Genomic DNA, 27,684 nt, shown 5'->3' with positions numbered 1-27,684 from the left:
CGTATATCCCTCGAGATCTGGGGAATAAATATGCAATAAATATTTTGGACAAGCCCGCACTCTCTCTCTCTCTCTGAGTAACGGGTATCTAATAGTCGAGTAATTCAACAATAGCATTCTCTCTTGTTTTCTTTGTGTGTTTAAAAGTACCTTTCAGTTGGACTGCTGATAAATTGATAAAAATAATTGTTATACATTCGAGTTCAAAACAATTCCAGGTTTTTAATTGATAAGCTATTTCTTTTTTTTACCATTTTCATTAAACGGAGCTACATTCTAATCAAACCCATATACCGCTTTTCGATTTATTTTGCAAATGCAAAGCGAGCCAATTATTCGGAATAACAAGATTTACACGTGTTCATTTTCATTGACGATTTTATTGCTTTTATCAAGCTTTAGAACCTGTTGAACAAATACATAACAATGCTGGAAATTGGATTGGTATTTATTCAATATATTTTTAATACTTTTCCGCCAATACGATTGATGGCCATTCCGCAGTTGAGGGAGAAGCATGCAAAGCTGGGCGAGAATGCATTGACCTCAGTCGGAAATCGTGGAAAACACTTGAAGCAATGCTGGTGGACTAGGACCTCGTGTTTCCCTTTTCCCGGAATGATATGGAAGCATAGGACGGGAACTGGACATGCTGTGATTCATATTGAAAAATACCAATGCGCCTGATTGATTTACGGGTACGTCCGCTTCGTTGGGCCAACAACCCTGAAGGTTTTGCCAGGCTGGCTGCCTGGCCAGTCCGCATGAAAGGTGCCACCTGCCGCATTCTAGCTGCCATTGATTCTGCCTGGGATAGGTGCTGGGATTCCATGAGCATGAAAACCACTGCATTTGTATCTCTAGGCGTCTATGGTGCTCATAATTAAGCTCCCTTGGCCAAATGGCTCATAAATTGATTACGCTCTTGCTCGGAAAGTTATGAGCTTCTCGAAAAGTCCGACGTTATACCAAAAATGTTGGAAACTCGTTAGTTGGGGACGACCATGTCTGTTGTATGTTTGTTATGTGCCAAGAACTTTTTGGCTAATACGAATTGCAGCATTATGTCGTCTTGTTGTGTTTAACTGATTTGTGGTTAAAGTGCAATACGAACGAGGGAATGGTTCAGTCGCGTTCCTCGATTATCAAATACCCTTTTCTGAGCTGGCTGGAACTCTTTTGATATAACGATAGAAATTGGCAAGCTATATAATAATATCAGTAAGAAATCAAATCATTTTTAAAAGCATGTCATTGATTCTGTCGGCATTGGAGTGGGCTTTGCTGATACTTTTTTTGTTGATCTATACGGATCAATCTTTTGTTGATTCATACGGACGGACAGAGAGACTGACGGACGGACAAACGGACATGAGATAGACTAGTCCTGATCCTGATCAAGAGTATATAAACTTTATATATTTGGGAATGCTTTCTTTTAGAAAAAAGAAATCAATCGCAAATGAAATCTTTCAAATGCTTTAAGCATCAAAGCTTTATTAGCAATTTTTAAATGGTTGGCGCAGAAGTCGGCATTTCTCTTCATAATTTCGCTCGCCTAATTGGATTTATTTTTCGCATTTCCTCAAATGTCAACTTGATGATTTCAATTTGAATAATCGAGAGAAACGAAGAACAAAGTCCGTAGATTAATTTGCCAATCCGTTTGGCTGGCTCGACTAATGCGCCCGACAGCCGCCTAATTGTCTAAAACAATTTATGAGGGTCTTTCGCGCTTATTTGAGTTGGCAGTTTATAAATACTTTTGCCCTTTGGTAATTCCTCATTCAAAACGCAACGAGCTGGGCAATTAATTAGCTAATGAAATTACATTCGAGTGGCTGAAAACCTTTGGCAATACAACCAGTTGACACTTTTTCGGAAACGTTTTCCGTTTCGTGTTTTCCCCAATTACATATTGTGGACGCCGAAAAATGAATATACGCACTATATCTTTTAAATAATCTCACAATTCCTTTATTCAACTTTACTCTTCAAGCGCACGCCACCGAATGACGCGTCTCGCCTATTCCTCTTTTTTCTATGCTCTCTCAAGTGTGTATGCGTTTTTCAGTGAGCTATGTATACATTCTTATCTCTTAATGCTAGCTTATAAGTAAGAGCGAGATCACAATAATATTCTTATTCCTAACGGGGATATGATCTGCCACTATGGGCTTCATACCTAAAACTATGCTATTACATGGTACAGTGGGCCTTATGAGTGTTCATCCTACCACAACTCGGCCGTCCTGACTAGCTGATCCCCTGATCATGGTTTACATTGATTGCTTAGTTGTATGATGAATTCTTTTACCTTATTTATACATATTTACATACTATATTAATCTGTTATTATATTGTTATTATTGTTTAATTGTGTCTTCGTTTATTTTTCTTGTTGCCTATCCAATGCTTAATATTTTGGATGCTCCAGACACCTTGGTATGGGTTACGAGATATCTGAAAACCTTCTACGTCTTTTAACAAGAATCTGTCGTTTCTTAATACTTTAGATATCACATATGGGCCTTTACACTTTGGAATCAATTTTCTAGAGATGCCTGCTGTACTGTCGAAATTTTTTACCATCACATAATCTCCTTTTTTGTATTCTGATGGCTGTCTTGCGGTCTTGTCATAATGTGTTTTATTATACGCTTGAGCCTTTTTTTGATTATTCTCAACTTCGCTTCTAATTTTTGCCAAATCCCTATCTTCTTCAGTATTTTCTAATTCCTCTAGTTTTTCTCTTAATTCGTCTACTATTTTTCCTCTTTGCTCTAACCCAAAAAGAACTCTGCTTGGAGTTTGCTTGATGCTGCGGTGCTGTGTATTATTTAAGACGTGCTCAACTTTATCTATTACTGTATCCCAATATATGCCTTTCTCTGGCTGTACCAGTTTCGCTATCATTGGACCTAGGCTTCTATTGACTCTTTCAACCTGTCCGTTTGCTTGGGGTGAACCAGTCGCAATCTTCATATGCTTAACATCGAACTCTAAGATAAAGTCATCAAATTCCTTGGATGTAAAACAACTTCCCCTATCTGAAATGATGCATTTAGGCTTGCTGTATGCTCTAAAATAGTCCTTCAGGGCTGTAATGACTTCCTTTGTATTAGTGGTTTTTGTGGCGTATAAACGTACGAACTTCGTGAAACCATCGATGACAACAAAAATATGTTTTTTGGATCTGCCTGAGTCGACTGGGCCGTAATGATCGATATGTATTAGTTCAAACGGTTTGCTGCCCTTCGGAATGCAGTGTAGAAATCCTTCCTTGCCTGTCTTAGGGGAGAACGCAACACATTTTAAACAATTTTCTATATGGCTCAAACATTTGTCTTTGGCATTGGGAAACCAATAAGATTTAGAAATAACATCTAACATTTTGTCTCTACCTATGTGTCCGATCTCATTGTGATATTTATATAGAATATGATCTTCCATGTCTGTGGGAACATAAAATAAAAGTCTGCCGTCGTTACACTTTCTATAAATTATTCCGTTTCTCATTTCGAACAACTTATGTTCATTTTTTTCCAGTAGTTTCTTGATTTCTTGAACTTTTTGATCCTTGCCTTGGCAGATTACTAAATTGTCTTCAAACGTATTTGATTCCACTATCAAAATATTCGTGCACCTACTAAGAGCATCAACATGCTGCATCCTTTTACCTTCTCTATGTATGAGCTCATAATCGTAGTTCTGGAGCTCTAACGCCCATCTAGCTATTCGCGGATTAAGTTCAATCTTGTTAAGCGTCAAAGTAAGAGAATTACAATCAGTTATAATTTTAAAGCGTTTTCCGTACAAATATATTCTAAATCTTCGCAGTGCGTGAATAATTGCCATTGTTTCCAATTCGAAACTGTGATATTTTGCCTCAGCGACTGTTGTTCGCTTTGAAAAATAAAATATTGGGTGTAATTTTCCATCCTCTTTTTTTTGACATAACACCGCACCGAAACCAAGAGCGCTTGCATCACAGTGCAGTTCTATTTCGTCTTTGAAATTATAAATTGCTAAGACCGGTGCCTGCACCAGCTTTTCCTTAAGAGTTGAGAAACAGCTCATTTCCTTTTCTCCAAATTTGAATTTTTCATTTTTTCTCAAAAGGTCATATAAAGGTTTCGCTAATGTTGAAAAATCTTTTATAAATCTACGGAAGTATGAACATAAGCCCAGAAAACTTTGAACGGCTTGTATTTTGTCTGGAACTGGAAAATGCTGTATGGCCTCTATTCCTTTGTCATCAGCCTTAATGCCTTCACCATTTATAATGAATCCTAAATATTTAATATTTGTCTGAAAGAACTCACATTTATCCATTCGTAATTCCAATTTATTTTGAGCTAATCTGATGAACACTTCCTTTAAGGTTTCTAAATGCTCCTCCGAGTTCTTGCTGGCAATCATGATGTCGTCCATGTATACAATTACTTTGTTATCCCTTATCAGATCCTCGAAAATTTCGTTTACAAACCTTTGGAACACCGCCGATGCAGTTTTTAGGCCCATTGGCATTCTGAGAAATTCGAATTGCCCTAACGGTGTAACAAATGAGGTGTATTTAACTGATTCCTTATTAACGAATACATGAAAATAACCGTTTTTTAAATCAAGCTTCGAAAAAACTTTTTTGTTGACTAGCTTGTCTAAGAGGTCATCGATAAGCGGTATCGGATAATTGTCTTTAATTAACACTTTGTTCAGTTTTCTAAAGTCTATACATAGCCTTATGTCTCCTGTTTTCTTTTTGACTAAAACAATTGGTGAAGCATACTCTGATTTACTAGGTTGAATAATTCCCTCTTTTAAATAGTCATCTAATAGTTTTTGTAATTTTTCTTTTTCTGAGTAGGCAAGTCTTCTTGGGGCGCAGCTAAATGGTTTTGACGTTTCTAAACAAAGTTTTATTTCGCATTTGACTAAAGGCTCGGTAGGCTTATTAATGCTCAGGTAGTTGCGTTTAATAATCTCCTTTAACTGACTGTTTAAGGCTTGGTTATAGTTTTCGCCGCACATGAAGTTCATTTGCTCATCCTCTAAGTGATCAATGCTACAAATTTCTCTAACAGCTTCTTCATAACTGGGCACAACCGCAGCATAAAGTCCGGAATCCGTCGTGAAGTTGGCTAAAGGCATAACTGTTTCGATGATCGTTTTGCTACCTGCCTCGTTAACAGTTTGACTAACTATACTACTCGCTTCGTTGGCTGTTTTATTAACTGTCTTATTAACTGTTTCATTATCTATTTGACTAACTGTTTCATCAACCTCTTCGTTAACTGTCTCGCTAACTGTTTCACTAACTGTTTCACTAACTGTTTCACTAACTGTTTCACTAACAATATAACTGACTGTTTTACTGTTTGCTTTTCTATATTTTTTTCTATCGACTGGGTTGACCGTTATCCTTCCCAAGGCGTCTGGATCCAGTTTCAACTGGCACGCTTCCATGAAATTTCGCCCAAGAACTACATTATGACTCATAGACTCGTCTGGGACCACGTACAAATAAAAATAACATTTAATTTTTTCTTTTATAATGTAACATAAGATTTTTCCATGTATTGTCAGTTGGCTTTTATTCAGCCCGAAATAGGTTTCTGCAGCGGATTCTAAATTAATTTCCTTGGATACATTGCTTAATTTTGTAAATGATATTGGACTCCCTGTGTCTATGAGGCATTCTGTAATTAATGGGATTTTATAGCTATTCTGAAAAAAAATCTTGACAAGTCTTACATAATTGTTGATATTGGCGCTCTTGCGCTCCGCGCATTGTCCGACGAAGTGTCCAAATGCCCCACAGGCATAGCAGGATCCGGGCTCCCTCTTTGGCTTGAGACACTCCCTGGCGAAGTGCCCTTTGGAGTTGCAATTGGCACATCGTAAGTCCTTATTGGTTGCACCTCCTCCAGCAAGGCGCTTTGCTGAACCGCTCCCTGTTTTGTGCTTCGGCAGGCGGACTTCCGAGAAAGCCCGTAGAATTTGCATCGGCTCGGAGAAACACTGTATGCGCGCCTGGTTGCGCAACGCTGGTGCTGGGATTCCCTCAATGATGTTTTCCAGAAGCTCCTCTAGATCGATGTTGATGTCGTTGGCCAGCATCACCTTGTCCTCGAAGTAAACAGCAAATTTCTCATCCGGATGCCATTCGCGTTTTTGAAATGCATTCCTCAGTTCCCCTTTTGACATCTTGACCTCGAATGTCAAGATTAACTGTTCGCACAGCTGGTCGGTAGATTCTAGGATGCGTGTGGCGCTTGCGTGCAGCCAGCGCTGTGCGTCTCCTTTTAGTTTGGCAATTAGCAGCATGTGCATGCATCCGTCGTCCAAATTGTAAATTTTTCCGATGTTCTGAAACTGCGTGACCCAGTTGCGCGCACATAAGCTGCCGTCAAACTCCATCGTTACCTCTTTAGCCAAGGCAAGGGATGTTGCAGGAGATTCCAGAAGCTTGTTTACAATTCGACTCTGGTGCTGAACAACACTACCAGCGGTTTCTTTTCCAACACTGGTATGTCCCATATCGATGTTGTCGGCGGCGATAGTCACCTTGGTGCTGTTAACCTTGGCGTCGATGCTGTAAACATTGGCGTCGGTGCTGTTAGCGCATATGTTAACATTGTCGCGGTCTCCGTTGCTGTTGTTCTCGATGACGTCATTGATCTGGCGAGCTTGAGCAGACTTGCTCTTGTTTGCGTCGTCGATATCCGCTTGGATCCTCTGCAGCACAGCCATGTTTGCCTCTATCTCGTCCCGAAGCTTTTTTAGAGTGGCTCTCTCTGTATCCACCAACGATAGCTGATCCAGGTCGAGGTTCTCCAAAGATTCTGACAGCAATGACTGCTCGTCGAACGGGATCGCGCGCGTGTCTCCACCCTGTGGCTCCTTCTGCTTTGGCCAGGCTGCAGCTCCATCCAATTCCTCCACCTCTTCTGTTGCTGATCCGTTATTTGGCGGTGAATCGCCACGCGTTTCTGGGGAAATGGCCTGCAGACGCACTATTAATTCCGCTTTTGTGCCGGAAGTCTGGCGTCCCAGAGCTTCCAACCACTTCTTTAGTTGGGTCACTGAGAATTCACTCCATATAATGTCAGGCATAGTGGGTAATGACCACTTCTGATGTTGTGGACGCCGAAAAATGAATATACGCACTATATCTTTTAAATAATCTCACAATTCCTTTATTCAACTTTACTCTTCAAGCGCACGCCACCGAATGACGCGTCTCGCCTATTCCTCTTTTTTCTATGCTCTCTCAAGTGTGTATGCGTTTTTCAGTGAGCTATGTATACATTCTTATCTCTTAATGCTAGCTTATAAGTAAGAGCGAGATCACAATAATATTCTTATTCCTAACGGGGATATGATCTGCCACTATGGGCTTCATACCTAAAACTATGCTATTACATGGTACAGTGGGCCTTATGAGTGTTCATCCTACCACAATATCCTTTTGGTGAGCCAGTGAAAGCCGACTTACCTGCCCTTGGGCCACATTTGCAACGTGTCGCATAATTAGGGCCAGCAAAAGTCAAAAACTTAAACGTTGTAAATTACTCATGGATTTTTCGCCGGCCGAGCAAGAGCTTAAAGTGTTTGGCTTTTGTGTTGACAAAGGCATTACATAATTGTATACTCAAAATGGGGAACACAGGCTGCCTTTAAAGTAGCATTTCCTTTACTTTAATGGACGAGCGCTTTTTAATTAGTTCTTTAAAAACTAGAACAATGGGTAACAAATGGCTTTTCCCAGCGACATTTAATATAGGACCTCTCAAATATAAGCGCTAAAATATTGTTTCGACCTTTTTGTACTATTTACAACTCTGTGTAATAAGCTTATGGGATCTGCTCCTATGAGCTGTCCAAATTTATTTCAAATAAAATGCCGTGATTTGCATTGGCGAAATGGCAGCATGAATCAGATGGAAACAGACCACAGAGAATCCGGTGAGGATGTAGCCAATAAGTCATGGTTAGTTCGTGGCCCATAAACAGCAAATAGAAACATATTGCACGCGTGTGCACTGTTCGATTTTGTCGCCGACTGCACATTGCGTACACGCCACGTTGGCCAAAGCTCATTAGAGCCGGTCGTTGTTTTTAAATGGGCGTGTGAAGACCGCCCCCTTTTCGCTGTGGACTTCGCCGAAGGACTTCTATCACGGCTGAAGAGAGCTCGTCAGCTCATCAAACTGATTTAATGGCGGGCAGTCCACTCACAGCACGTGCAACCAATTAAAATAGTTTACCAGCTAAGCAATTATGGCAATTACGAGAATTCTTGCTAACTAACTATGACCACGTGTTCTTCGATCAAAATCTTGACCAACTAGATTATTTGTATGAGAGAGGTTCACTGATATGTGACATGTGCACCGTGGACTGGAATTAAGTCCGAAATGTCACCCCAATTGGCCATAAAGTGCGGAGAAGCAATCTTGAAGCTGAAAGCCAGAAAGGCGACACAAATTCTAGCCAATTCTCTACCATATTTACTTATCACATTCGAACGGCACAGAGAAAGCAGCGAAGGGCCAACAAAGAAATTGTATGGTATCTGGCGGAAATAAAGGATGGGACAGGAAGGGGAATCAAATTACTTGGCTTGGTCGCAAAGTGGCTAATTTCAGGCTTGGCTGGCATGGGCGTGGCCATTCGGAGGCGGTCTAAGCCAATTTGCGGAGTATTGTGCACTTTATAAATAGTTGAGATGTTGTTTTGGACATTTCGAGTGCTCAAGATTTATTTATTCGGGATTTGCGTGCTGATAAAGTGCGTTAACAGCAATCCTTGGGCGGGATTTGAGGGGATTAAGTTCTCTTGACATATTTAAAATAAATATTTATGCATCTCCTGCTTGCCACTTGCGACACATTTGATGGGATTTAAGCTTGCACCGTGAGAATAATTCTGCAAAATGTCGCATTATACTATGAAACCCTAAGAAATATTATTAAAAGCTACTATATATTTGCATAATCTAGTGGAATCTATGGTTTTAAGGACAAATTGAATTGGTAATAGTTCTAAAAACCCAGGGCACACTTTGTCAGTTAGTCCTGGGCATCCATCACAGATGTTTGCACACTACCTACATTGAATAATTCACTCGAAAGGATACCCCCTTCTTACTGTCTATGCTTTCTGGTTACCCTTTTCTCAGCCATTTCAGCCATCATGGCGCTTCCTGACAGCCAGGAGCCAGTTGAGAATGTAATAAAGAGCTCACAATTTATGGCACCTTTCCAGGAGTGGCAGCATTGTGCAAGATGGGACTAAACCCTGTCACCTGTTCTGGGAAGGAGGAGACAAACGGAGTTCAAAGGTAAACTGTTGGCACCTGTTGATGGCCACCTGTCATCTGTGCATACTTTAGCTTTTTTGGATTTGGTTGAAAACAATGTGTGGATTTGTCGTCGGCTCACAATTAAATGGGACATTTGTTGTCCGGCCTAATATCATAATCTAGTGGGATACAAAATGTGTAACTATTAATTTCATTACCTTTTGTCTTGGGCCTTCTTGTGCCAGTTTAATTTGGCGGAAAATTGCAGGGGCAGCTAATTAGGTTTGGCTAGGCAGGATAAATTATTTGACAGGTACCGCCCTAATTTGACCCAACCGCCAACGCAATGGAAATGCCTAATTTTTTTCCTCTGTGGTTTTTCTGTGCGAGCATGTTATTGTGTCAACGTCTTCGTTTCATTGTTTTCATTTGTTTCGGATTGGCTCTGCGATTGCTGGCCTGTGGGTGCCTCAAATTGTGGCATTGACACTCGCCGGAAGCCAAGGAAAAACATTTGCCGACGGCTTCTGATCGGCCCGACATTTCTGTCTGGCATTTGTAAATCGGTTTTCACCCGCGGACCGGGCCTCAAAATTTATTGTTGACTTGCCAACTCAAATCAATAACGCTCATACACACATATGTGGTTTCAATTAAATTTGAATAAATTCGATACGCTGCGAATCAAACTTTCTGACAGGATAAATTACCTGAGGAACAAGAATAGAACACAATTCTAAAGAAGATTATATATTGAAGTAATTACCAGGGTCCTTTGATATTTTATGGAATTTAAGATGTTGTGTAACTTATTTTCAGCCACATGCTCATATTTTTAGCAAAGCTTAAGATTAATCAAAACAGATTAATATTAAATCACTGTTTTGTTAAATTCCGCGCAACTCGCTTAAATATTCACACATGCTTACCTACATTGTAAACTTTTAAATAATTATTCGCCGCAATCTCCTTTACAGGTAATTAAATTAGCTAAGCCTCGCAAATGTGTCGAAATGAATTCGAAAATGTCATCAGTTTAATTAATGCAATTTCCGATGCTATATTGTGGTGAGCCTGGTTCCGCCTCACCTGTTGGAATTATTTATGCAAATTGAAAGGCCAACAAATGCTGGCAACGGATGTGTGTGATAGGCGGAAACGGATGACAAATGTTTTAATAACCTAACTTGGCCAAGTGAGCATGTTGACTTAAGTGTGAGCTCTTGACGTAACTGGTTCGCTATTTTTGCCCAATCCAAGGAGCTGGGTGGTAAATAACCAAGTGAAAAATTAAAAATTAAGAAGCAGCTTAGCAACATATCAGCCCAAAAGGACAGCCAGTGGAACCAGGAAAAACGCTCAGTTTGCATAGTGAATGAAAAAGTTTCGGAACAATTCGTGTTGTTTGTTCTGCAAAAAGCAATGTCCTGCATTGAAACTATTTTAGTCAACTTAAAGTTTTAATCGAATAAAGTTATAGGTGTAGCATGAAATTTATTTGACTTAAAAATGCAGCCAATAAAAAGGTAATTAATGAAAATGTGTGGACGCATTAAATTCACATTGTCAATATTTTATAATCTGGATCTGAATCATTAATTGGCACGCAATTTAAATGTTTACATGCCAGTTACGCCTGACAATGTTAAGCAATGTATCTCTTTGATCACGTTATTTTATAATTACATGTGTATTTCAACACCATTTTGTTTGTCTTTAAATAGTTACAAATGTCACGGATAATTCTTTTGTAAAGATATTTATCAAGCGGCTTAAGGGTGTTGTTAGGGCACTTATTTTTAAAACCATTTCAAAATCCCTGTGCAGATTATCATCCACGAGGGGCGTGCTCAATCTGACACGCGAATTTGTTAAAATTACTTGGCTTGCAATTTCATCCGCTTTTTTCAGTTCCGTTTCCGCTTTTTGTTGGCCAAATGTCATGCAAGTTAACGCCATGCTGCGGCAAGCCCAAAATACCTACAATTTTGATCTATCAAGGAAAAGCAATCTTAATTTGTTGTTTGGCTTGCCTGCTTTTTTGATAATGGCGAAACCTGGAATGCTCTTATTTTTTTAGGCTTTCCACATCTCTTAGTAAAATTCTAGTTTATGTTTAATTTGTTCCACCTAACCCAGTTAAGTAAAGTAACTAATGGGGTCCTAAGAACCCTTGCCACAAATCATATAAAAGGTCTAAAAAATAGCTCGATGAAAGCCGCTTAGACCTTGTTTCTTACACTGACCCGAAGAGTTGTAAGAAGGTTTTATGCCAGACTTGAACAACAGAGTCGAAAAAAGTTGATTGACAATTATTGGTATTTTATGAGTTTTGTTTAACAAAGTAGCTGATGTCGTTTTGATACGGGTGACGAGGGTCCTTTGTTGACATTAGGCGTACATCGATTGTACGAAAAGCGAAAATGATTCATGGTTACTACTGACTTAATATATAAAAGATTCCGTTTTGGCGGAAAGACATGTATATGTGTATCACATACGACCATGGTAACGAAAGGGCGTTCATTAAAATTAAGTGTCACAAGATTTCTGAAATTCCTCTCAAAATGTTTTTGAGAAAATCTTCAAGCACGAAGTGAAATGTTTAAGTGTAGTAAACATATATTCATCGCCGTGATTTGGATAAACCTTCAAAAATACATTCTTTTTAATGTACTATTAGTCTTTTTAACTTACCTGCACTTCAATATAACAACTAGCGTTTACGCAAATATTTTTTTAAATTTAAAGTTGAAACTTTATTAACTTATTCAAGAGAATTGTCTTTTTCTGTATAAGATTTTCTTTAGAATGCGAGCACTGCTTTAACTGGATTTTACATTTCACAATGTCCGAATTTCAAGGGAAAGTGCCTTAAAAAGTTTTTCAATTAAGTTTGGAATTCGGCCCAATGAGAGCACGCAAATGTATGCCACGTTTTTTGCAACTGAAAGTTAACTAAATGTTTGACAACTGGGCAAACGATGAGCTCAGGATCACAAAAAATTGAGTTGAAAACTGGCTTTTTTGAAACTCTCTGTTCGGTTAGCCGTTTCGAGGTTGATTGGTTGGTGGTAAGTTGAGATTCCTTCGAAGCGCGCCGAACGAATGCAACGGCCACGAGGAAAACGACTTGCTTTATAGCCAGCCGCAAAAGCCGAATTCCTCCCGAAACCCCACGAAGTTGATGATGTCGGCATGAGGCAGGCATTTCAACTTCAACTGGTTGCTCCTGTTGCTTCTTCAATCAAAAGCTTTCCCTGCTAGCCGGCTACCCGAGGTTTGAGTCCTCGCTAATGGAGAACACTTTGCCGCCCACGCATTTTATACCCTCATTTGTGGATTAAAGTGGGTGTATTGGGATTAAAGTGGGTGTATTGTTAAAGCGATTATATGTTTGCATACGTATTACTGATCAAGAAACTGATTGAATTCATTTGTTGATACTGGTACGGATCAGATCCCATCATCTCATCTAAAAGAATATTTAAATTTTGCAATGAAGATTAACGTTTTGTTCTTAAAGTTAAAATTCATTTCTAATTTTAGTTTCTAGCATTTTCGATTATAGCATGATAATGAGTACAGAGTATCCCCTAGTCGACTTCCGCTAAGCTAAGCTTCCTTCCACTTTTGTTGCCCATCCTGTTGTTGTTGCAGTGACGTCAGCGGGTCGGGGACGCACTGATTTAAAGCTGTGCTAGCTGCCTGCCATTCGCTGGAATCTGAATTGGCCTACGCACACATATCGGTAGGCGGCGCCTACGCTGGGATAGCGAAAGCTAAAGTCAGCCAGGATATAGATATTCAGATATTTTGGCCTTTATTCGCTCATATTTGTAATCTGCCATGCGGGTTGCTTACCCTGGTCCGCATGTCCCCTACTTGAATTTCATCTTGCAGCTGTATTTACTTTTCACTTTCGACAAGCTGTCCTTAATGAGCAATGAAATAGCCTAACAGGAAAAACAATATGGTGTTGAGCCCTATGATTGCGGTTAACATTGTATATGCGTCATTTGGTCCAAGCGAAAATGGATATGGCTTATAAGCGCCTTGTAAAAAAGCTTAAAATATTTCTTAAAAAGCATTTCGAATATTAAATTAAACTGTACCCTTTATGATTCCATATCTCTGTCTTCTTGGAAATGCCAATAGCTGAGTAATGGTAACTTACAATCGCAACACGCCACTATACTTGAAACCAAAAAGAATGCTAAGTGGATTTCCTCGACTAGCAGATACCCGTTAGTCAGCTAGAAGGATTGCTGTGTAAAAATTTTAATATTTTATTGGCATAGCGATTAAAAATAATCGGACGGACATGGTCAGTTCGACTTGGCAGGTATACACATATGGATATACTTTCTGTTAAACGTTTTCGTGTACCGTTTATATACCTTTCAACTAATTAACTTTTCGAATAATGGGTATGCAAACCATACACTATTGGAATTAGCTGTTCAAAAGGCAAGACTATTCGAACGCCAAATAGTTGCTATCGACATCTTATTGTCTGGCTACTCACCTTAAATTGTTAACAGAATTGTTTTGTTTACCTTGATGATAATGATAAGATCAAAATACACTAGTTTATAACTAGTTTACGTGCTAGCGCTAAAAGTTTAAAAATATTAACAAGTTCCCATTTCTTTGTGGTATAGTGTTGTAAGAAAATTGATAACCCACTTGTATAAATACACATAGATTAGCTGACCACCACTTTAGTTTCGATTCATTCGTCAAAGAAGTAACTTAAAAGTTAAGATCGAAACCACGATGGCTTCCAGCACAAAGGACGGAATTACCATAAGGACAATGACAAAAGAGGACTACCCCAGTGTAAAAGCATTCATGAAAGACGACTTCTTCCAGTCAGAGCCACTGTGGCAGTCTAGTGGCGAGAAAGTTCAAAGTCAAAACGAGAAGGAGAACGACGAGTATCACCTGTCGATGATTGCTCGATGAGAACAATGGTGGCAGATTGGTGGGACTGGTACTGGCTGGTGCCCAGTATCCCGAGGACTTGGAGAAGCATCGCATTGAGGCAGAGTCCATGGAGCAGAACTTTTGGGCTCGCATATGCATAATGCTATCTAAAATTGAACGGGAGGCCAAACTCTTTGAGCGCTTCGGCATCTCGAAGCTGCTCTACTCCCACATTACCAGTGTCGATGCGTCGATGAGGGGCAAAGGACTGGGATCACGACTGGCTGCCACCTTGATGGAGGTGGGTCGAGCTAAAGGATTTCCCGCAATGGTGGATGAAGTGCGTCCATCCGCTGTCCTACGCCGACTACAAGGACGATCAAGGACGACCGATATTTACACCCGCAGAACCACACACTATGGCTCGAGTTATGGTCATCAAACTGTGATTATTAATGCTTAATACAAAAATGTGACGTAAGGAAGATAATTAAATCAATAAATAATTTTAAATAAATACCCGTTATATGCCGAATTTCAACCATAAAAGGTATTTAGTAGATTTCAAAGTATAACACTGCGTGATTTGCGTTTTTATTTTTGTAATTTTTTTAAACCAAAATAAACACTTATATAAAAGATAATCAAATATAATCAGAAAGCTATTGCTCCACATTTTCCATTGCAAATAAACAAATAATGTAATCAAAACAGTTATCGTATGATAGTTTGAAGTGGGTTTGGGGGCGTTAAAGTCGCCGTGGCAATATTTTAAAAGAAACGTGCCCCAGTTGGTAACAGAATGCCCTTGAGATCTAGAAAGGTAAAATCGGACAAACAGAGGAACGGACATGAGAGAGACATGAGAGAAACAGAGAGTCGGAAAGTCTTTCTTCTATCTCTATATTTTTTGACTAATTCAGCCTTTTACTCTACACGTATATCTACTTACTTCCATACTTACACAATACTTCCTACATTTTGTCTACATGCATGTTTAAGCTAAACAACATTTTTACATCACTTTTTAGTTTACATTTTTTTCACTCTGTTTTTATTTGTCACAACTTAAAGCTTTTTGTATTTATTATTAGAAGAAGCTTTAATCTTGGATTTTCGACTTCCTATAATATGAAGATGTTTATTATTGTAAATAATATTTATTTAGTTTAATTGAACAAAGCATAGTTGTATAGTGCTACTAATACGAAACACAATTTGAAAAAATACTAATTACTAAGAAAATTTGCGAAAATTACACCCCTCTAAATAAAGGTTTTCTCATATCTTTTCCCTTAACCAATAACTCTTACATTAAAACAAAATTAAATTAACAAAAAAATAGGTGTTGAAAGGGATTATAAAAGTTTAATTTTAGTTTGCATAAGATAATTGTTTTTAAAAGCTTTTTTAAGCAAATTTTCAAAATAGCTAACAAATAGCTGCTAAATATGGATCATCTAATTATTGGGTACTTCCATATAGCGCTGGAAATTTGTTTTTTAAACCAGATTTGTAATTTTCTCATTCTGCTTAATATATTTTCAGAAACAACATTGATATGAAGAGCAATCTTTTCCTCAGTTTAGCTTACAAATTTTAATAATGTTATTCATTGCTTTTGTACTGTCAAGGTGATTCGCTTATAATAATTAAAGTGTTTCCAGCCAGATGTCGGTACTTCTGAAGCTATCTTGTGGTGCAAAAGGCCAGTGGGTGAAGTGGTCACCGTTTCAACAGTTTACACCCACTTTGATTTTATCCCTTGGCCGTAGGCTTCCTCCACATAAGCCAACTAGCCAAAAAAATGCACTCAAGAGCCGTTGGATATCAATTAAAGGCATACTCTAAGCCAACGATCATAACTTGACGGCTCAATTAGCCAACACCTACAAGTTGTTGGGAAGGTGTGAAAAATCACATGGAAGCGGGATTAATTGAAAACCCATTACCCCCATGGAACCACCAGGATGGGACCGTCGTTAACCATGATTTGCTGGCCGTGCAACAGGCGAAGGCCTCGTTACGTGCCATTCCCATTCCTATACGTAGTATATTCCTAGATTCCTGCTCCTGCTGGGCGATGGGCGATGGGACCCCGTGGATAATGATAATTTCGCATGACGCTTTCCGCTTTCCGCTCGACTGACGATGTTGTAAAATTTTATCGCCGAAACATGACGGACAAATCAATTTTTATTATTTTATCGTCATCGACGCCTGCTAAGCGGCTTCAAGAATCGTCATCGCGCGGAGGCGAGACTTTTGTGTGAGTGCCGCAGAAATCTGTAAGACATCTCTAACTAAGCCCAATCGGGGGAAAGGACGCTCGGCATCCTGGTAGACTCCCGCCAGAACAATAGAACCCACTTGGGTTGCCCGCCACTCCGGCCTCAACAATGCGCTAAATCATTATCAGTAATTATGCATTGTGCGCCCCCTGACAATGCAACTCATCTGGGAGGATGTATGGGGTCGCCGACTGCCGACTGTCTTTCAGAATGCGCTTTCCATTTATTTTTGCATTTCATTTTCCCCTTGTTTTGTGCACACATTTATGATTGATTTCGCTGATTGCCGTTGGCCTTGAGCTGGCCTTGTTCTATTAATAGGCCCGCCAATCCTTTCGGTCGGTCCTCCCACCTCATCATCATCAGGTGGTTTCCTCAAACACCTCCGCTGGTGTTCGCCCGGAGCTGCATAATTGATGTGCTTCGGGCAAGCGTTTTATGCAATTAAACAAGCTGCTAATGCCATTTGCAGATGTGTCAAAGTAAACCACAGTCAGGGGAAGGAAAATAGGGGCCACGACGTTGTCCTATTTGGCAAGTAATTTCCAAATTAAGTGATAACCCAGAAGAGGGGCAAAAGCCGAGGAGGTGCCTCTCATAAATCACTCAACTGTTGCTCAAAAGATGCTTGGCGTACTCCTGAGGGCTTTTGGGGGAGCCAAGCTGGGAGGAACTGGGAGCCAAGCGATCGAAAGCCCTAATCTTTAACAGACTGGGATTCTTTGGCCATAAGCTGGATAATAATAGGTTGCACGGGTAGATATTAAAGTTCTGTTGACTTCATCAAGGTGCACTCTGTCACTTTAATCAATTAATAAGAAACATAAGAAGGGAAAAAGGACTTAGTCTTTTAAAAAGCTATTTGCATATTAAATAAATTCAATTATATATTTTATATATATTTATTATACACATAGAATATTTTTAAATTTAGTTTTGATTAATTATTCCAAAAAAAAAATGAGAAGCCTAACTATTTGAAGTAAGTAAAGATATTTCTTGTTTAATGTATTGGTATACTTGCTTATGATCGGACTTTTACTTGATTCTGGACAAACAAAGATAGCATTCTCCACTATCTTTAGTGAACTTGTATCTCAAGTTTTCCCTGAGTGCAACATTGACGTTCCAGGGTAATAAATTAAGCTGCATTTGGCTATTTTTGTGGTCATTAGGCAAGACTGCAGTTTGTCTGTTTTTGGACTTGGGCCTATATGCGATGGGCAGTCGGCCATCGACCATCGACCATCTTCCCAGTTGGCCAGAACTGAGCCGTAGAACCTGCAGAGCGATGCAGGCCACTATCTGCCACAAGTTTTAATGAAGTCTCGCCTGAAGTTCCATATGTCTGCCGGAGATGCGGAGGTAGGCTGAGTTATGCCTCGGTAGTCTTCACGTGGAAATGGCATTATGAGTTATGTGTCTGTGGTTCCGCGGAGTTTGGCTTAATTTCTCGTCATCGTCGTCGTCATCGACCCCGCGAAATTTCTCCCACAGTGCCACACAGTTCAATTAACATAATTAATGTGCCAGACTGTGCTCAGCCCAACTGCACTCGTCTTGCCACGAATCGACTCATTGAAACCCTGTGGAATATTTTCGGATCGGTTTACGCATTGTTACAGCTCAATTCGAGTTGCCTGCACCTCTGACACCTGTCTTAATGAACAATTAACTGGAACCGCTTTTTAAGCCTCTCGCCTCACCTATAAACCAGCAAACATATATAGTTCATTTGGGTTTCTAGCCGAGGGGTAATTGTTTGGCCACCTACTAAATGGTTCGCACGTAATAATATTTTCGAATTAACCCAATGTAATCATGGCTAACTTTTGTTCCTCACATTTTCTCATAGTTTCATTAGTAGTGGCTTCCGTTTCGAGCTTCTGTGCTTTTATTACATATCAAATTGTTTTCATAAGGCCATGAGAATTATTAAATAGCATGGTGATATTAAAATAAATGTATAAATACACCATCCAATAGCGATTAAACTCTGTAAATATTTTATATACATACAAGAAGAATCTATTTTGTAATCAAAATGGCATCTGTAAACCTGAATACGTTAGAGTAAACCCTTCAATATTTAATTTTATTGATGCGAAGTAGTTTCTTCGTTTACTTGGCAATCAGCGAGCCATTTACTATTCATAAACTTTTCAAACCATGGAACGAATTTTTTGTTGTTCGAAAAGTTTGAATCACTTTAAGCAGTCAGGACCACAGCTAATGCATGTTATAAAGTTTTACTTTCCAGATGCTTGTGAAATTTTATGACGGCATTTCGAGCTCATAGTCAGGACTCTGAGGAGTGACAGTTGAGCATGTTTAGCTGCCGTTAGGTGGGCATATTAAATGACTCCTGGCGGGCTAATAATCTCCTCCATGCCCGGGCCATTTGTCAGTTTTGGATATCATCTTTTTCGGGAAGGGTGGTCCCCTTCAAAGCCCTCCCCCTCGACCGTTTGCCCCAACAAGTGCACTCGAGAAACAATTTCAGATTGCACTCAAAGTTAAATGGGCGCCCAGAAAGGTGACGATGGGCTTAAGCAGCCGAGCGGACATGTGTGAAATATGATATGCTCATTAGGGCCCTTGGCCTGTCTTTTCCCATGCAGCCACCCGGCTGCCACGCCCCTTTTGCTGCGAACCGCCCCGGCCCGCCCAAGTCGCCACGCAAGTCAAGTGCATAAATAAACGACTGGCTGCCTCTTAATGAGAAAGATGACGAGGGTGATGCGGCGTACACCTGCCGCCCGTCTGCGTTTGTGATATATCATCCGGCTGCCGGTACGCAGCCAAGGACACCTGACAGTTCCACCTCATCCTCCCACCCAGCCAGCCAGCCATCCGGCCACCCACTCAACCACAGGTTTGAGTGAGATATGTAAAGCAGTGGGACAGCGGGAATCTGCCTCTCAGTCAACTGGTTTTCACGGCTCGTTCCCGATGGCAGACCTTTTGGATTCTGCCCAGGGAATCCTTGGATGTTTATATTCGTTTAAGAAGACAACTTGTTCCTAAACAAATTCTTAGCTGGCAACGATTTTAAATGAATTGTTGGGTCTACAAATGGCTTGAATAGTATATCCACAAAGACCAACCACATTCACAGGTATAAAATCCATAAATAGCTCAAGAGCTATTATCAAACCACTTTCATGTACGCTCACTTCACAAGAGTATATCAATCCCAATGAATCCCACTTGAGTCTGCGATTCTGGTTTTCACTTCGGTCGGTCTTAGTAAGATTGTTGTTACAGTGCGTGGTCAATCGGCATAATAAATCATTATAACGCCCACCGAAGCCAAAACTCCGATCACCGATTAAGTCATCATCAGCACAGGGCCAGAAGACCGAAAGGGAAATAAGTGGACTCAGCGACATGGCCAAGATCGGCGGTGGAAACAATGCGTCGTCGTCATTACTGGCGTGCCCAAAACTCGCCTTGGGGTCAGGGTCGAGCTTGGACCCGGGTTCGGGATCGGTTTCTCCGCTTCTCCGGCTTGACGGGGTCCATTGACGCCAGCCGAGCGCCGTTGGCGGGGCTCACTTAAAAACTAATAGAGATTTAATCTGTTTGACTTGCCAATGAAGTCATTTAGAATGTAAATATTGCGACGAGTACAGATGGCTAAAGCAGCGTTCTCAAATAGAGCGTTCCGAGTGTGCAAAGCCTGTTTTAGGCTGAATGGAAGAGAGTCTTATCCATAAGGAAGATACTTCTAATCTATTTAAGTTTCTACTAACATTGTGACTAAAGTTCTCCAAATTGTAATTATGAGGTTAAACGGGAAAACTCAATTGAAACTTGGGTTCATTGACGACAAGATTGGGTTTCGTCACCTCACAAGTCGACATACCTGTTATTGTCCCCACTTCCTGGCTTGCAGTTCTTTTCTAAAACCGATTGCATCAAAGTCCTCCTACTACTATCGCCTGCCCTGAGGCACCTGTTGAACCCACACCGATGGCCATATTATTTACCTACATCTCAATCTCAACCATAATCACAATATTTACACTTTTCTCCATCGCTCTTTCGATGCTGGCTTCCGCTGCTCGATGGAGGAAACAGTGTTACACAAATGCAAATCAATTGTAAATACAAATAGAAAACCTGGCCGAAAGCAGTGGAGCAAAAGGTAACATTTACTATAAATAACAAAACACCGTTAGCAGCAGGATCAGCCTGAGGAAATCTTCGCCAGAGTTGGAGTTGTAGATACACCTGAAAACTGCATACAATCAATGTAAAAATGTTATATATAATATTTCTAGATGCTGTACAAATGTAATATAATTTGGTAAGTGTCCTCAAGTTTCGAGCAAACTGTTGCTGAAAATTCACTTCTACTTGTTGGCCTAATATGTTGCCAAATAGTCAGTTGCACAACTTTTCTTTCGGTATTGCGATTGCAACTAGAAGCCTTGCGTTTTCTTGGCCTGGTGTGAATTTATTGCTTAATCATGCGCCTTTAAAGCGGCACGGCTGAAATGTAAATAAGGCAGATGCAGAGGCAAAGGCAGCTGGGTATTGGGTTCGGTTTTAACAAGATGAGTGCTTGTCCAACTGAACGCGCTCCGTTTTATTTTCTGGCCATAGTCTACGGCATCTTACGGGTAGGCGTAGGTGGTAGCAAGCGGCGTGAAAAAGGACACAAAAAAGAACGAAGTGAATTTGTGGCTGCAACTGAGTGTCGTTTGTTTGTCTATTTATAGAAATAGTTAGATATATAGACAGATAGATATATAGAAAGATAGATAGATAGATAGATAGATAGATTAATAGATATATAGGTAGATAGATAGATAGATAGATAGATAGATAGATAGATAGATAGATAGATAAATAGATAGATAGATAGATAGATAGATAGATAGATAGATAGATAGATAGATAGATAGATAGATAGATTAATAGATAGATAGATTAATAGATAGATAGATAGATAGATAGATAGATAGATAGATAGATAGATAGATAGATAGATAGATAGATAGATATATAGATAGATAGATAGATAGATAAATAGATAGATAGATAGATAGATTAATAGATAGATAGATAGATAGATAGATAGATAGATAGATAGATAGATAGATAGATAGATAGATAGATAGATAGATAGATATATAGATAGATAGATAGATAGATAGACAGATAGATTAATAGATAGATAGATAGATAGATAGATAGATTAATAGATAGATAGATAGATAGATTAATAGATAGATAGATAGATAGATTAATAGATAGATAGATAGATAGATAGATAGATATATAGATAGATAGATAGATATATAGATAGATAGATAGATAGATAGATAGATAGATAGATAGATAGATAGATAGATTAATAGATAGATAGATAGATAGATTAATAGATAGATAGATAGATAGATAGATAGATAGATTAATAGATAGATAGATAGATAGATAGATTAATAGATAGATAGATAGATAGATAGATAGATAGATAGATAGATAGATAGATAAATAGATAGATAGATAGATAGATAGATAGATAGATAGATAGATAGATAGATAGATAGATAGATTAATAGATAGATAGATAGATAGATAGATAGATAGATAGATAGATAGATAGATAGATAGATAGATAGATAGATATATAGATAGATAGATAGATAGATAGATAGATAGATTAATAGATAGATAGATAGATAGATAGATAGATTAATAGATAGATAGATAGATAGATTAATAGATAGATAGATAGATAGATAGATATATAGATAGATAGATAGATATATAGATAGATAGATAGATAGATAGATAGATAGATTAATAGATAGATAGATAGATAGATTAATAGATAGATAGATAGATAGATTAATAGATAGATAGATAGATAGATAGATAGATAGATAGATAGATAGAAAGATAGATCGCAACCTGCAGCATGTTGGATTCTGGGCTGGCAAGTTGAAGTTCGATTCGAACAAGCTGGTGTTTGAGTGCAACACTTTTGGGCTTAAATTCTTCTTAAAACATAAAATAAAGATTCCCTAAAACTGAGATTTAGGGTTTTACTTTTCAGTTCTGGTTTAACTAATTTTAATTGGATGAACTGAATATCATGTAATGACAATTTGTATTTTTAAAAAATCTTAAAGTAATTAGCAAACTAATAACAGAGGGAAATTTAGTTCCGTGTAAATCTTTCGGCAGAGCGTCTTAGGTCAAAATATCAAGGATATTAAAAGACGTGTGTGTATCTTTTAGATGCACAATTAAAAACACTGCTAAATAAATTTAAAAAGGAACATATCCATTAAATATTACGTATTATTGAGATATTTAAATAATGTTTTCTTGACACAGTTAAATATTTTACATCGAATGGAATATCACTCATACGCCTGTGTTAATAATTGTAATTTCACCTGGTTAGAAGGGAGAAAAACTGAACGGAGGCGAGGCAACATGTTCGAATCGAACTCGTGATGCTTTCGCGCGGGCAACTAACTGCGAACATAAAGCTCACCACTCAGTCTTAAAACAAGTTTCATCGCGTTCGGCTGCCGACCCGCTCGATTTTTGAATTCATTTTTTGGCCTGGCCCACTGAAAAAAAGAAGAGAAAAAACCAATCGAAAACAAAGCCTCATTGCGCCCCATTAGGCAAATGCTAAATTAGTCCGTTGTGTAAAGGTGTAAAGCATTATTTTGTAGAAATTCGCCAGCCGCAACAAACACCATTTGCTTGTGTCCCAATTATTTGGCCAAAGTACCGCGGAGTTTTGTAAAAATATTTCTGGAAAATCTTCCCCAAAGTGCAGTGATTGTGTTTGTGTGCTCGTATCGTTTGTAGAACGGTAACAGGTAAAACAACATCAACAATCCGAATCCGAACGAGCGGCCGATGTCGGTGAATATAACCAAAATGAAGTTAAAGTCGCTCCCGAGCTGCATACAAATGCTGCTGTAAATAAGTCTAAACAAACACTTGCATTTGGTGAGTTTCAATTGCCTTTTGGGCTTTTTTTGGGTCTTAGGTCGGAGGTGTTGGCCACATGTGGAATAAATCATAATTAGAGGGGCTTAAGTCTCGAATTGGGTTATGGGTACAACGGAAACTCAAGTGTGGCAATCAGTGCTAGTTGTCTTTATTTGTGGAACTATTTCGAGCTGCGTTAATTGTGGCCCAGTGTTCGCCGTGTATACTTATCGCATTAGCGCGCTCAAGGAGCTGGAAATAATAGATACGCTAATAGATACAGATGTGGTTTTTTAATTGGAGTAGATTTCAGAAATCAAAATAAATATTCATGATTCTCTTTCGCCTTACTTTGCTTAATAGGTACTTTAAATTTTGTTTTGATTTGAATCAGATACATTTCTGATCATCTGAAAGCCTATATATTATATTATATATATATTATATATTAATTTAATTTTTGCATTGGTAACTCCACACCAACTTTTCCTTTCATTTTGTGAATACATTTTTCGACATTACATTCTAAACAGACTTTCCGTTAGTATGAACCAAAATGTTACAACTTAGTTTTCCATTTTATTTGTTTCATTTTCAACTGCTATCTGACAATTTTTGCCGCGAAAAAGTTTTAGGGATAGAAAGCTTATATTGCGAGCCAATTTGAGTTGGCAGGGATAGCTAGAATTACATTATATTTGTAAGTGTGCATTTCTCCAGGTGAAGCCATTTACCAATTCCAAAGAACACTTTGTAGTCTTGTTTAAGCCGTTAACTCTGGGCGGACTTGAGTTCCTTGACTCTCGGTACTGTTCTGAATTATATGGAAGCAACCCGCAAATTTTCAGTGCTTGTGGAAATTATTTCCTGACAGTTGCTAATAAACCTGTCTACTTCATGGGCACAGCTCGCAACGGTCATTACTCATGCCAAATCTTCTGTCACTTCACACCTTCTCCGGCTAATTCTACGGTCAACTTGTCAACACGATGTGAAGTGGGGTCTGTGTGCGTGAGAGCTCTTAAGCCTTATGCAACAGCTCAAATTAGCCATGCAATTTGTACTTAACTATTTGCAGCGTCTTGTTGCAAGTTGGGGTCTTGGGGAATGGATATGGAGGCTGGCGACTGGAGAATGGAGAATGGGGTAATGGCTCCTACATAGCACTCTCTGCAGAGGCGGGAATAATAAAATGTCCAAGGACTTGGAGCGGACAAGCGACAAGTTTATCACTTGTTAAGCCAAACGCTGCAGACATGCAGCCGGCTTCATCCTGCACCATTCCTACCCAGACGCCCAGTCCTACTCCTATTCCTACTGCATCCGAGCACCCCGCTCCGGGAATCCAACTCCAGACGACGTCGGCGTCGAGTGGCAGGCCCAGATTGGCGCGGCAGATAAGGAACTGGGCCCAGACCCAAAAGACCAAGAATAGGGCGTTCTGGGTCCGATCCTATTTGCATGCCACTCGCTTGAAGTGGACCACACTCGGTCCGGATGAAAGCGGATATCAGAATACACAGAGACAAGATGTGAAGCGTTTGTAATCCAAATCCATTTACTCATCCGATCTTAAATCCTCCAGGGAGAAGCTAGAGGTACTTTAAATTTTAATCTGAGTTTGGTCTCATACAGTAAAAATGTATAAAAGATAAACAAAAAACATGCATATTAGTGCAATATATGTTGGATAGTTTGCCAATATAGGCGTTCGTCACAAAAGTTTCCTGATTTATTTGCTGTGCCCGCTTGGATGAGACAAAACATTTGTTATTAATTGGTGCGTGTTAGTATTTATAATATAGCTTTACAATTTCATGTGTAAATTAATTCTTTTATTGGTAAAAAGCATTTATTATTTGTTATTTGCTACAAACAACTACAAAATAGTTAATAATATCTTTAGACTGCAATTGCTGTTTGGTATAAAAAATGTTTTGCAATCTATAAGCCATCAGGCAAAACGTTTGCTATAATATTCATAATCCCAATCTAAAGCCAATCGGATGCCATTTTTGAGTATCCTTAGGCAGCTGGGACTTAAAGTTGAGTCTAACGATATGGTCCCGACCTTTTCGGGAGATCCTTGAAATGGGATATCATGCACAACCAGTCAGCCAAAACGGAGGCTTCCGCAGACGCAGCTGCTCCTCTTTCATTTGGGCCATTTAAATAATGGCTGCAAATGGCTGGGTGACAATAAAGAAGACAGGCAGCCACAAGTGAAGTGTCCCAACAAAGCAGACTACGGCTATAAATAGTTGAGAAAAAGTCAGGAAGCGAATGTCAGCTGAAAAATTACGTATACGCAGACATCGATGCTCATCGATAGTGAGACATGGGCTCGCTTTCGTTTCCGCTGTTGAGTCGAGCGTGTTGACTTTTCATTTTCCAATTTTCATTTAAATTTTTGTCTGTCGAACGGCGTCAGTCTTGTTTATGACCATTTAACTGACACGCTACCTGGCACTCGGAGCTCTTCTGGGAATATGGCCATTTATTGAGGCCATGGGACATAATTGATTATGAACTGGGTAAATTGCGCCAGTCAATAAAGAAAATCCGACTATCAAGATCGACTAGACAGGAGCTTTAAATGTGTGCACATGTCTGGTTATCATTTTGCGAAATTGTGTATCAATGTCACTCCAGTGCAGCATCCTTCGAGTCCGAAATTTGATTCCTTTCTAATTAAAATATCTGTCCCTAAATATCAAACACAATGCAAATATTATGAATGTGCAAATATGTCAACCAATTATCCGTCAGATTGTCATTAAGGATACCTAGGAAGTCATTCTAAGTTATTGCTACACTGGAATACAATATTCGAGGAATCGAATATATACATTTGAGTATTTCATTTCAAAAATTGCATGTAATTTTATTAATGCACATAATCCATTATCATTTAATTTTTTAATTTTTGGAAATAGGTAGATTTATTTTCTAAGTGCACCAAGCAAGGTAATAAAAGGAAAGCAATCAGTTAATCTACCAAGCAACTCAAGAGCTACAATTGAAATCCTCTATTAAATCAGCACTCTACTCACAAGAGCACTTTGTAATTAACTCTTACAAATCTATTAGGACAAACTTTCCCATAAGCTCGACCAATTAGCATTATTAAAGTGTTGTGCTGTTCGCAGGCAAGAGTCCCTCCATTTAGCCAGGCCAAAATAACAGGTGGGTAAACAATGCTAGTCACTCCTTTGGATCTGCCCGAGGTCGTCACTTTGATTTGCACAAGGTATTCGCAGGGAGCAGCAACAATGGCATTACTTTACGCAACTTTAATTAGCAGGACAAACAAGCTGTTCTGACACGCCAGGAGGTAATACCTTTGATTGCACGCCCTCCCATCCCTCGTCCTTTGGATGGCGTTTTTACCTGGCAACCGGACAAGCGTTGACAAACGGAAGAAAGCGGGAGAAATGGTGGGGCTGTTGTGGCGCCCAAAATATGCTAAACACAAAGTCAGAGTTGAAATTTAATTAAAATGTTGCTGGCAAAAGCATTGAATGCCGATGCTGCGTATGCGCAATTTTTTGCCTATTACCAGCAATTAATGCGGCTATCTTCTTAGGCAGCCTGCTAATTGAATTTTTCGTTGGCCCAAGGGCTGCTTTGAGCTTGGCAGTCGCTGACCCTTTTGTTTTTCCTCTCGCACGTGTCCTGCAAAATTGATAAGCCATAAATATTCGTTATGCCCAAAAGGAGCACTTTGGCCACACAGCATAAACATAAAAGGGATGCCAATGCCCCCAAAAACCTTCTTTTCAGCTTGAATTCTATCCCTTTTCTCGGGCCTCGAGTGTAACTCAAACAAAATGCCCAACAAAGAGCACGAAAAGTTTTGTTTTGCAAGATTCCATGTTATGCTTCATTAACTTAATGCTGTTTTCACAATAAATTTTCATTCTTTCCATTTCGGCGCTAACAAAGAGCATTTCAAACACGCTTATGCTAATCCCAAGGAATTTCCATTTCGATTTTTACCCATATCTCGACGACTTCCTGGTTCTCCCGTTGTTGATTTCGCAGATAGTGTGCATAATTTGGAAGTTTTCTTCTTTAGTGTAGCAGGACTAAAACTGGCTTGAAGAACCTTAAATGTTGCACGAGTGTTGAAGATGCCGAAAAATTATTTATTTTGCATGTATCCAACACTGCGGAGTGAACCCTTTT

At 39.2% G+C, this 27,684-nt stretch overlaps 4 protein-coding genes across 6 annotated transcripts in view; 2 read left to right on the top strand and 2 right to left on the bottom strand.

The window, feature by feature from the left end:
- LOC6614765 (short neuropeptide F) overlaps nt 1–12,404 on the bottom strand; it is a 34,195-nt gene extending 21,791 nt beyond the window's left edge. For both annotated transcript variants that reach the window (XM_032717243.1, XM_002039148.2), the window contains exon 1: nt 12,005–12,404. The gene's annotated coding sequence lies outside the window, so the exon portion shown is untranslated. The remainder of the gene's footprint in view (nt 1–12,004) is intronic.
- Nucleotides 5,519–7,382, bottom strand: LOC116800883. Its single transcript, XM_032717238.1, has 2 exons — nt 5,755–7,382; nt 5,519–5,699 (listed from the first exon to the last, which is right to left on the bottom strand). The coding sequence occupies exons 1-2, from the start codon at nt 7,114–7,116 to the stop codon at nt 5,688–5,690; spliced, it is 1,374 nt and encodes a 457-aa protein (XP_032573129.1). The 5' UTR covers nt 7,117–7,382; the 3' UTR covers nt 5,519–5,687.
- Nucleotides 12,405–14,027: 1,623 nt separating the features above from the next.
- On the top strand, nt 14,028–14,811 carry LOC6614763. The gene is given in 3 exon segments (XM_002039146.2): nt 14,028–14,268; nt 14,270–14,569; nt 14,571–14,811. Coding segments are annotated over 3 exon segments (597 nt in total). The 5' UTR covers nt 14,028–14,086; the 3' UTR covers nt 14,686–14,811.
- Nucleotides 14,812–23,068: 8,257 nt separating this feature from the next.
- The window catches only part of LOC6621795, a 42,498-nt gene continuing 37,882 nt past the window's right edge, over nt 23,069–27,684 (top strand). For both annotated transcript variants that reach the window (XR_004361231.1, XM_032714363.1), the window contains exon 1: nt 23,069–23,514. The gene's annotated coding sequence lies outside the window, so the exon portion shown is untranslated. The remainder of the gene's footprint in view (nt 23,515–27,684) is intronic.

Source organism: Drosophila sechellia, chromosome 2L (genome assembly GCF_004382195.2).
Source record: "Drosophila sechellia strain sech25 chromosome 2L, ASM438219v1, whole genome shotgun sequence".
NCBI lineage: Eukaryota > Metazoa > Arthropoda > Insecta > Diptera > Drosophilidae > Drosophila > Drosophila sechellia.
The sequence above is the reverse complement of the archived record's forward strand: the minus strand, read 5'-3'. Positions and strand labels throughout refer to the sequence as shown.

Excerpts from the sequence above, each read along its gene's own strand:
- LOC116800883 (XM_032717238.1), bottom strand. The coding sequence starts at position 7,116 with ATGCCTGACATTATATGGAGTGAATTCTCAGTGACCCAACTAAAGAAG.